This window comes from Emiliania huxleyi (genome assembly GCF_000372725.1).
Source record: "Emiliania huxleyi CCMP1516 unplaced genomic scaffold EMIHUscaffold_773, whole genome shotgun sequence".
In the NCBI taxonomy this organism is placed as follows: Eukaryota; Haptophyta; order Isochrysidales; family Noelaerhabdaceae; genus Emiliania; species Emiliania huxleyi.
This window is the reverse complement of record NW_005196217.1, coordinates 4,601-15,774: the sequence shown is the minus strand read 5'-3', so window position 1 is coordinate 15,774 and position 11,174 is coordinate 4,601. Positions and strand designations below refer to the sequence as shown.

General features: G+C 65.9%; 1 protein-coding gene across 1 annotated transcript in view; it reads right to left on the bottom strand.

Moving 5' to 3' along the window:
• Positions 1-8,985: 8,985 nt before the first annotated feature.
• EMIHUDRAFT_249387 (hypothetical protein) overlaps positions 8,986-11,174 on the bottom strand; it is a gene marked incomplete at both ends in the record, with an annotated part of 3,689 nt that continues 1,500 nt past the window's right edge. Inside the window, one exon of the mRNA XM_005760188.1 lies at positions 8,986-9,063. Within this exon, the coding sequence (XP_005760245.1) occupies positions 8,986-9,063 (78 nt within the window). The remainder of the gene's footprint in view (positions 9,064-11,174) is intronic.

Sequence of the window (11,174 nt, the reverse complement as noted above, 5' to 3'; positions counted from 1 at the left end):
CTGCCCTAGCTGTCGGGGTGCTGTCAGGCTCTGACACACACCAGCCACACTTATGACACTATCAAGAGGAGACCAGCGGGTACGCAGCTGCCCCCCTCCTACGGCGTGATCACGCCGGCAGGGGCGGCCGCCTGGGGAGCGCAGATGGCGGCGCAGGCGCAGGCCGCGGCGGCGGCACAGACGGCGGCGGCCACCCCCACCCAGACGCCGTAGGCATATGACTGTAGGGCCCCAGAAGGCTAGCTGGTAGCTTCATTTGTAGTAGCACAGCCGCCGGTGCTAGAGGGGTCCGCAGAGGTGGGGGGCGGGAGGGTTGAGAGAGAGACCCATGACCATCCCATGACTACATGGACTACACTCACATGCACATGTACATGTACATGTTGTACATGTGCATGTCTTTGCATGTAATAGTTTTGTTATACCCTCATGGAGCACAAGAAAGAGGCTCTACGGGGGGGTCTGACTGTGTACGGTCTGCGCGTGCTGCTGTCGGGCTGTCAGCGCTGCTGTCAGGCCACTCTGGGCCGGCGCGGGGGCCCCAGAGGGTGTGCATGCGGGGGGGAGATGGGGCCCCATGGCCCGCCGCAGGCGCCGATTTTCACATTTTTTTTCTGCGATTTTTTACTTGTTTTCCTGGGAATTCGGCGTACTTGCGGCCATGCTATCACGCCTTGCGACAGCCTGTCGGCGCTGCTGATCGTGCCATGATGCACAATTGATCACCTGCATAGCTCGCGGCCTTAGTATCAAGCATTCAGTGACGACCTGATCGTACGGCCAGTAGGAAGGTGTCCTTCCATCGTGTGCACGCTTCTGGCGCAATGCGCGTCACAAACTGCCTCGGATTGGCTGCTGGCACTCTCGAGGCTATGCCTACACAGCCTCGCGCGCATGGGCAGTCAAGAGGGACCACGCACCTTCTCAGGACAGCGCCGGTGCCTCTCTCTTGGACCGGCAAACTTGGTGGTATCGTGTCACCAATGTGGGACCAGTGCGGCATCGCGCCATCGACAGCTCTGAACTGCGCCTCACCACTGACCGGGAAGGCCGCCAAGTGGGCCAGCACAGGTCGCACATTGTGGCAGCAGTCAGCAGTGCATGGCTGATAGCTAGAGCAGCAGCGTCAGGGTCGCAGGGTCGGATCGTGTCAAGCCTCTCGCCCGGCCGGCCGCGTGCAGACGTCGTACCGCACCGACGCTAAATTCAAGCCCCTTCAAGCCAATTTATGGGCAGGTGGGCAGGAACCCTACTGTCTGAATTCGCGGAGCGAAGAAAATTTTATACGGAATACGTCCATTTTTGGAGCTTGGAATACGGCGTATTCCATGGAATACGTGGAATACGGGTGGAATACGGGTGGAATACAGGCCTCTGGGAGGTCATTTGGAATACGTGGAAAACGTATTCAGACAGTAGGGCAGGAACACTGCTGCTGCTAAGCACCCGCACCGCCCAGTGAGTAGTGTCGCGGGCTAGGATAAGGACCATGATCTGGCTTCCACAGATCCCACATTTCATGATGAGGGAATCAATGCCGAGCAGCTCCGAGTGCTGCGAAGAGTGCAACAGCACAGCTTGCCAGGCCGCCTGGACTAAGTGCAACTGTAGCCCAGACAGACGGCTTGCGGCATGCACCGCCGCCAGCTCCAAGAGTGAGAGGGATACATGGTTGGTGAGGGAGTGCCAAGTCAGTAGCGAGGAGGTCCAAGCCTGCAGGAGGGCACAGCTAATCAAGGCGCAGGCGCGCACCGCCATGACTCCACCCTTGTTGTTCACGAGGCTTGCACGCCCAGCCACCAAGAGAAGCAGCAAGCATCCAAGGCAGAAAAGATCATAAATCAGCCGCCAGGCTTCACGTTGTAGCCAAGGTAGTACAGCTGCCTGCAACACCACCCGCTCCAGGTGATGGCTTGACCCAAAGACGGCGCTGGCTGTGAACCCCTCTGGCTCTGCAGGCGTTGGGGCTGCAGCTGCAAGGGCCACCCTTGCAGCTTGGGTGGCCTTCTGAAAAGCAGGACTGCGGATGGGGGGAGATCCGTCATCGCCCTCTTTATCGCTCAAGTCAACGAGTGCTTTGTGCAGCAAAGTTACGTCAAGGCCCGACGCTCCGGCCAATAGCTGCTCTTGAATGCTTGTGAAGACGGCGCCTGTCACTGCACGCAACTCGGGGCGTTTGAATTTGTCCCACCCTGATGGCAATTCTGAAAATACCTCCGAGATCTTTTCAATACGGTCGGCTGCCCACCGAGACTCCAAGTTTAAGGTGGCAGTCCGGGTTCTGTGAAGAGGGTCGCTCGTCGAATGCGAGCCAGTTCGCTCGCGACGCCGACGCCGACGCCGCCGCCGGAACGACCGCGGCGGCCGGTCGAGCGGCCGCCCCGGCCAGCGGCCGTATCGAGCCTGCCCGTCGCGAAGGTGCGGACCTCACGCGCCCCACCGGCCGCCCGCGCCGCCGCGCCCACGTCGCTCTCTCGAAGCCGAGCGCCACGCCGCTATGACTCCCATGGCGACGACTCCCGTGCTCGCTCCTGGCGCAGGCGATCGACTCCTGACACCCATCGAGCGGATGGGCGCGTTCCCGCCGCGACCCGGTACTCTCGAACGACTTTTGAGGGCAAAAGGTGCCGCCCGAGCCCATTCCCGCCGCCCGCCGCCCGAGATCAGCTGCCACCGGCCAGCGCGCGCGCGGAGACCTGCCGCGAGCGCCTCCGTGGCCCTAGCTGGGGTGATTAGCAAGCGCCTCGGCACTTTAGATTCGCCCCTCGGGCTTTTCCGCGCGCGTGATCAGTCTCGCGTTCTCTCCTTTTTCAGGCGCCTGTTTTCGGCCTCTGAAGAGCAACCGTCGAGGCGTCGATGCTCGCCTCCACGCCCGCGCCAGACCTCCGCGATTGGGGTGCCTTGTCGACGGGATCAATTGTGATTCCGGGCGCATTTTTCTGGCATTTAACTCGCACGTCGGCGACTCTTAGTCGCTTCTCCGTGCTAGGAGGCCTCTGTTTTGTGGTGAGGACTAGATCGAAACTAACATTTCGGCACATTTCAGTTAAATACCAGAAAAATGCGCGTTCACTCACAATTCATGTGTATATGAACGGTGCCGACGGGTTTGGCGAGCATCGAAGCCGTCCAGGCGCAGCAACGCGACGGTTTCGGAGGCCGACGGCTCCGAAAGAGCCCAGGTCATGCAAACTAAATCTGAGAAATATTCGCGGGCGTATCGTCGATGTCCCAAAGTCAGCGTTGCGGAGTTGCGAGAAGCGATGGGCGCCCCTCTAAACGCCCATAGCGCCACCGCCTCGCTCGCCCGAGCCGCTCCGACTGGAGGGCGCTGCGCTCGCCCGGCATCGAGCCGGTGCACCACCCGCCCCCAAACGCGGGTCCGGACCCCCCTCGTCGCCAGCGGCAGCCGCTGGCTCGACGAGCAGCACCCTCTCGGCCGCCTCCTTGGCCCGGCCGCCGCTGTCGCGGCTGTCGGGCTCCGCGACAGCCGTCGACCACCGACCAGAGGTGGCTGTGCCGCTATGGATGCGGAAAGTGCAAAAATGCATACGCGCTTTTGTAACCCCGCAGCATGGTTTGATAAAAGGCACCGTTGTCGAGTCGGCGAACTCACCATTTTATTTTCGAGTTTAGGTCTCGTGACGGCTATCTCGACCCGGCGCGCGCGATCTGAAGCTACGAGGCCTGGGTCGGGACTATGAGTGGGCTACATGCCGCTTGCCGCGGCTCCTAGGTCGACGAAACGCTCGCGCTTCACCCTCCCCCCCTCTGACGATAGGTGCCTGCGTCGCGCGCTCACCGGCAGAGAATCTAACGGCGGGCGATGGCGGCGCGCGGCGACGCTTCTGATTCGAAGGAAGGTCGCCCACACACCCTCCAACACGACAACGCCGTAGGTGGGTCGAGGCTGCCCTCCACCCGCTCGCGCTTGCCTCCCTTACCCGACCGGTTCGGCTCCCTCTAGATGGCGCCCGAGACACTTCCGGGCTGCGTTTCTGCCCGCGACAGCGGCGCCTGAGCGCGTGGGCTGCAAGGCCCCTCGGGGAGGCCCGCGGGGCGGCGGGAGAGAGCTCTCCCGCCGTCGTGGCGCACCATACCACCCGTAGAGGCCTCTTTATAGTCGCCTTTTGGCACCTCCTCTCTACACGCCGCCGAGTAGACCCCGCCGCACCGCATCACCGCCCCCTTCCCTGCCCCGTCGCCCTCCTGAGCTCTCCCCCCTTCGCGCCAGTCACGCACAGGACGGCTGGGCCATCGGCCCGCTTGACAGGCGCCCGGGACGGCCGGAGAGCGGCTCCGTCATTTGAGCCCTCTCGGGCCACTCTCGGGCGCGTCCGCCGGCCGGCAGAGCACCGCTTGAGCCCTCTCGGGGCGACTCAGACGGCCCGCCCGACCACCGCCCTCGATCGTGCCGCTCCCACGGCGTCAGTGGCGGGCTGGGGGGGGCAGGCGGCGTCCGCGCACCCCTCGTGGGGGTGACCACCGCTCTCCTCTCACCTCTCCCCCCCCGCCCGTGGCACCCCACGCACGCGTCCCTCCTCAGGGGCGCAAGGCGGCACGTTCAACGCTTGCCTCGGCCCACCTCGCCTTCACGCCCGCCGCCGCGACCAAGGAGGTGGCCTCGGCGGCCCAGACGAAGCCCGTGCGGCTCGTTTGGGAGCCGCGCGCCGTCCCTCTCTCGCCCGCGCTGCTCGCCACGCCGAAGCCCACGTCCCTCCGGCCGCAGGCGCCGCCAAGGAGTGACCAGCGCCCCTCCCGAGCACCTTCCCGGCGGGCAGCGCCTCCGTAGCGGCGCTGGCGGCCCCTGCGAGCCGGCCGGCGCCACGAGTGAGTATTCGAAGGCGCGCGCGTCCCCTCTCTCCCCGGCCCGCCGCGTCTCTCTGACCACCCCTCCCCCTCCCGGGTCAGGCGTGCATCGGGCGTACAAAATGGCCGCGGGGCGCACCTCCAGCGACGCTGTCTCTTTGGCCCGAGCGGTGGGTAACTCCCTGGCCGGGCTCAGGCCCTCTCGGGCTGCTGCGAGCTGCGCGATGCGCGTCCCCTCCGCCGCACGGCCGTGCCCCTGCCCCTCACACTCCGACTCCGCCGCAGGACCGGTCTGGCGACCCGGAACGACCGCCTAGAGCAGCAGCATCGACCATCCCGACCCCGTGGGGGCCGGGGCGGGCCAGCCAGACGTGAGAGCACCCCTCCCCCCCTCTCGCGGCGCGTCCCCTCCTTCCTCCCCGCACCCCGCCACCCGGCTCGCAGCCCCGTCGCCGTCGTGAGTCAGCCCTCGGTCAGGTACTGCCAAAGGCGGCCGAAGCAACACCATCGCTACCAGCGCCACCGTGCCGGCGCTGGTGAGCTCTGCGGCCCGTGTAGCGGCCCCTTAGCCCGTCGCCCGGGCACATGGCGCCCTCACACCGCTCCTCGCCTCCGTCTCGCAGGCCAAAATCGTCGACATCGCGTCGGCACTCTCGACGGCGCGCCTGGGCTCGGAGAGGGCGGCCTGGGCGGTGCGGGGTGGCTGGGCTGCCCCCCTCCCGCGGTGCGCCAAGCCTCGGGGGTCGGGGAGACCATCTCGGGTCGCCGAGGGGGCGGGTCGGACGCCCGATCCGGCTGCTGGCCGGAGGACGTCGCCGGCTCCGCGATTTTGGGCGCCCCAGTCGCCTCCAGCCGGGACGAGCGGCGCCAGCTGGTAGCTGGGGCCGCAGGGCGGTCGGGCCGACACCGTGTGCTAGTCGGGGTGGGTTGTCTAGGGGCGTAAAGGTCGGTAGAGTGTCCGTTTGTGGCCTCCGGACGGGCTCTGGTCGGGAGCCCGCCGGGCCGGCTGAGGCTGTGTGTCCGTCCACTGTGGACCCAGTGATGGCCTAGGAGCCCTGCACGGACGGTGTTTATGCTATATAACACCTAGGGACCGCGTGGGGTGGGCGGCGAGCCGCGCATCGGCCGACAATGTGCCGGTGTACGCGTTTCGGTCACACTCAGGGCCCGTTTTGCATGACCTGCCTCCCGAGCGAGGCCGGCGCGGTCACGGTACCGTGGAGGCCACAGACGTCGCCGGAGCGGCACTCCCGGGGCGCCACTCCCTCACCCGGTCAGGGGGGGCCAACACAGCCCGCCTCACCGTCCGTGGAGCTTCCGTGGTCCGCCGCTTCGGCTTCGATTTTCGACCCTCCCGAGGCTGCTAGAGCAGCCCCGCGGAGCCTCCCGGATGCACCAGCACACCGTCGTCCAGAACGCCGGCGCACGCGCTGCCCAGTGACTGGGCGGGTCGGCCCCGACTAGGGGCGGGCCCAGCCGCGCGGAGAAGACCATCCCACTCGCGGTTCGTCGCACCGTCCGCTCCGGTTTTCGTCTTGAGCGGGCCGTGAGACGGCCGCGAGAGCGAGCACCGCGGTCACGGTACCGTGGAGGCCACAGACGTCGCCGGAGCGGCACTCCCGGGGCGCCACTCCCTCGCCCGGTCAGGGGGGGCCAACCACAGCCCGCCTCACCGTCCGTGGAGCTTCCGTGGTCCGCCGCTCCGGCTTCGATTTTCGACCCTCCCGAGGCTGCTAGAGCAGCCCCGCGGAGCCTCCCGGATGCATCGGCACACCGTCGTCCAGAACGCCGGCGCACGCGCTGCCCAGTGACTGGGCGGGTCGGCCCCGACTAGGGGCGGGCCCAGCCGCGCGGAGAAGGCCAGCGAGCTCGAAACACGTCGCCGCGGCCGGCCGTTTCGCAAGCCTGAGCGGGTCGCCAGACACCCGCGAGAGCCAGCAGCTAGAGCGCCGTCGTAGCCGCAGATCGAGTCGAGGAGCTTGATGTCCACGGTAGCAGTTGTGGAGAGCGGTGGCACGGTGCGTGTAGACGCGTCGATTGAGGGCTCCCTTTCGAAACGCGACGGGTACGGCATGACAACTGCCAGTACAGTTTTACGCCGGCCAGCGTGAGAGCACAACAGGGAGCCGGCGACCCGTACGCTTTGCGCGTGGCGACTGGTGGCTGTCTGGAGCTCGTGTGAGCTGGGCCGACGCGTGGCCGAGCCGAGAGGACCAGCGAGCGACCACGTTGGCGATGAAGCTTGGCGGCCGGCGCCTCGTCGCCAGACGTCACAGCGGCGTGGACGTAGGAGTGTGCGGCGACGGTTACCGGCAAATCCGGCCCAGTGTGGCCGGCAGCTGCCTAGCGCTGGCCTGTGGCCGGCGCCGCGGTGGCGGATAAGGCGTCTCGCCGCCGTGGCGGCGGTCGGCAGGTGCGAGCGTGATGCCATCTTGCGAGACGACACCCGACTGGCAAAACCCGGACTGCCACCTTAAAAAATCGATTTCCCAAAAGAAAACCGTGGAGCCTCACTCAATGGAGCTGCCGGTCGCAATGGAGGAGCTGCCGGTCGTGCTGGCCACGCCCGTGCCCACCGCTGCACTTGTGCCGTGCGACGACAATCTCAAGGCTATCATGGACGAGCCAGGCGTGTGGCAGGGCAGTGTCAAGATCGGCCCGGTTTCCGTCCACATTGAAGAACGGCACGAGAGAGGCTCGCTGATGGAAAGCGGAACGATCAAGCCGATTTTATGCGGGTGCTGCCCTGTGCCCATTATCACGTCCACACTGCAAATCTCACCGGACTTCAGCTCGATGACACGGAATAACAGCAACGGAGATTCATACCAGTACACGCTGACTAGCATCGACATCAGCGCCAAGACCGCTTCATACCAAGTCGCCGGATTGATGTCTGGCAAAACGATGGCAGGCACAGTGCTCGTCGACGGTCACGCACACACCCGCAGCATGACGCTGACAGCGCCGCAGCGTTTCACGTGCATGCTGGAGAAGGTGGCGTGAGGATAGCCCAGCGATGCGGCGCATCATCATCCATATTTGTCCGCCGCGGCGCCTGACCGCCGGAAGCCTCTCGCCGCTTCGCCGCGCTTGCGCGGGGCAGTCCTACGGCGGAAGGGGGGAGATCTAGCCCTGCACGGCTAGGAACCCGAACCCCGTCGCGTGACCTTACCGTTACGGTACACCACCCCACACCACCCCACACCCCGGTACTTACTACTTTACGTAGCTCTTTTCGTACATGCGTACGCTTGGCAACTGTAATCGCCTCGCATCGGTTGTCGTCGGCTCGAAAGAAATACAAAAGGCCCACCGCGGCCCACCGGCACCGCGCGCGGCGGCAACTCAAGAACAACAGCGGCGCAACGAGATCTGACCGCACACAAGCGCCGACGCCCCAAAACCTGTGCTGTAGTCCGCCACACCGTCCGTATGCTCCCTGCGGGTCGACCTGCACGGCACCTTTGTGACCGACGTCTTCTTCAGGCTGCTCACCGAGGCGACCAACAAGTCGGTGCGCGTCGAGTTCACGCCCAACATGCCGCCCACGCCGCTCGTGTACGGCATTGACGAGGTGGCAAGGCGCTCCAGCTCCGTCCAGGCAGCCCGCCGGTCACCCAAGAGGACGTCTCCCTATGGGTAGGTAGGTAGGTAGGTAGGTAGGTAGGTGTTACCTCACACGGTCTATTGCAGAGACAAGGAGGGCCCACACAGCACACACACCAAAAGAGACATGTGCTGCACACTGGACATCAGAGGGCGAAGGGTTGGATCAAGCAGTGGGAAGGGACTCGAGGTGACGCGCGAGCAGAGACCTTGTACACCTCCACGCGCTCCGCACCGCCGAAAACGTCCTTCCACGATGTGCCACGATGTGGCATGTGGATGTTGCTCGTTGTCTTTTTTCTCTCAGCTCTCTAGACGCGTTGGTTTTTTGCGCGCCTTTGTAACATTGTATGGCTATGGGCCCGGACGATGTGTTTTGTCGGGGGCACAAAGGCACAAATCTCTGCATTTATTTTGTCTGCGACTCTGCGCGTGGGCCGTGGGTATCGCGCGCTTAGAGTAAGCTCGTTGCTGTTGCACCGAGCTCGCACCGTCAGCGCTGCCACGAAGGATAATGATGCCTCAGCGCACGAGCCTTACATGCGCATGCACTGAGTGTGTCCTCGCCTACCCCCGCGCCGCGGCGCGCAGCGTCGGCCACGCGCCCTCGCCCCCTCCCTCAGCCTTGCCGAGGCGCAGCACCAGCTGCGAGCGGGAGCGCGGGAGGCGAACCTTGCAGGCGGCGGGGGCGATGGGGCCGAAGAGCGGCCTGCGTGGCACGCGGCGCCGCGGGTCCGACTCGGGAGTCGGACTCTGGCAGGAGGGGCGGGCGGATGCGGCGGCGGCGGCCCTGGTGGTGGTGGGTGCGGCAGTCCGTCCTCCCATCCGGCTGTGTCTCGGCCATGTCTCGGCTACATATGTTCCTGATGGTGAGCTGGTGCGGCACTCCCTCCTCCGAGACGACGCGGCACGCGAAGCCTGAGGGGGTGGGGGGAGGTGCTGGCAACACTCCCTCGGCGCGGCGGGCCGGCAGGGGCGGCCTGCCGCGATGGGAAAGTCAAAAAGGCGACAGGAGAAGGGCGAGGAAGGGAGGAGGGGGGGGGAGAGGGGGGGGGGGGGGGGGGAGGAGGAGCGTCAGCGAAGCGGCGCCTGTGCGGAGCCCCGCCCGCTGGGGAGAGACCAGGCGTGGGCGAGGATGCGGCCGAGGGGTCGAGAGAGTCGACCTCGATGCGTACCATCGATGCGTACCCCACGGCCCAAAGAGGGGCTTACAGCCGAGGTGTGTCCACGATCTGGCGCTCACGTACCGGCTGCAGCTGCAGCCGGCCGGCCACGACCTCGCGCCGCGCCGCGCCAACCTGCCTCCGCTCCGCCTCCCGCACCTGCGGAGCAGGGTAAGCCGAGATTCGCCGAGATTCGCCGAGATTCGCCGAGATTCGCCGAGATTCGCCGGGAGGAGGGGTAGGCCGAGGCCGTCGCTGGCTACTCGCAGGAGCAGCGCGTGCACACAGCGTGACTGCAAGATAGGGGGAGATAGGGGCAGATATAGGGAGAGAAGGAAAGCGTGACTGCAGCCGCGTCCGCGTGAGCTGCGGCAACAGGTGCGGCCAGGAGGTGCGCGGAGAGGGTGGAGGAGCACGTGGGGCCGACGTCTCTCGAGAAGGCGTGTTGGGAGGTGTGCGCACTGTCGCATCTAGCCTCCCCCGCCGGAGATATGGGGAGATATGGGGAGATATGGGTCTGCACTGTCGCATCTAGCCTCCCCCGCCGGAGATATGGGGAGATAGGGGGAGATATGGGGAGATATGGGTCTGCACTGTCGCATCTAGCCTCCCCCGCCGGAGATATGGGGAGATATGGGGAGATATGGGTCTGCACTGTCGCATCTAGCCTCCCCCGCCGGTGTGAGGAAGCGAGGACGGTTGTCGGCCTACATGGTGGGCACGCCAGCCTCGGGGCGGGAGATATGGGGAGATATGGGGAGATATGGGCAGCCTACATGGTGGGGCACGCCAGCCTCGGGGCGGGAGAGCGGTAGTGTGCAGAGTAGGCTAGAGGGCCGCGTGAAGACGAGGGGCTACGAATACAGTGCATGCAGATGAATACGGCCGACTGCAGCGGAGTCCGTGTCCTCTCGAGCGGCGGCTGGAGGACACGGACACGTCTTCCGCTTCTAGGCGTTCGGTGCGTCGTACTCGTCCGTCTCCACGCCTGTCCCAAACGAGAGGGGGGGAGGCAGAGGCCGCCGGTGAGACCGACCGGGGAAGGAAGGGCCTGGGCGTTCGCGCGCGTGTGGATCTGGCCGAGCAATCACTGCCACCGCTCGGGGCTGCTTGGACGCGGCGCGCGATCGGTGGAGTGTCTGATTGCGTGGGCCGCTTCGCGACGCACACGCGGTGGGGCGGGCGGCAAGACATGTTGCGCATGTCTCCACGACATGTGCATGTGCATGTGCATGTGCATGTGCATGTGCATGTGCATGTGCATGTGTCGGCACGTCCCATATGCAGAGGCTAGGCAGGAGGGGTCGTCTCTCTCGCCCGCCCCATCGGCCTTCGCCCCGTCCTCCTCCTCACGCGCCATCTCGGGCCGATCTCGGGGCGATCTCGGGGCGATCTCGGGGCGATCTCCGCGTGCCGAGCTCGTCCTTCCAACGGCCGGACGCCAAGTCAACCTCTCGCAACCGCGAACGGTCGGGCGGCTGCTGCCCGGCTGCTTCCGCCGCCTCCGATGCCGCCTCTGCCACCGAGCGCGCCGCCCGCCGCGCCGCCGCCTGCCGCGCCGCCTCCGCCTCCGACGCCTCCTCTGGCGCCTTC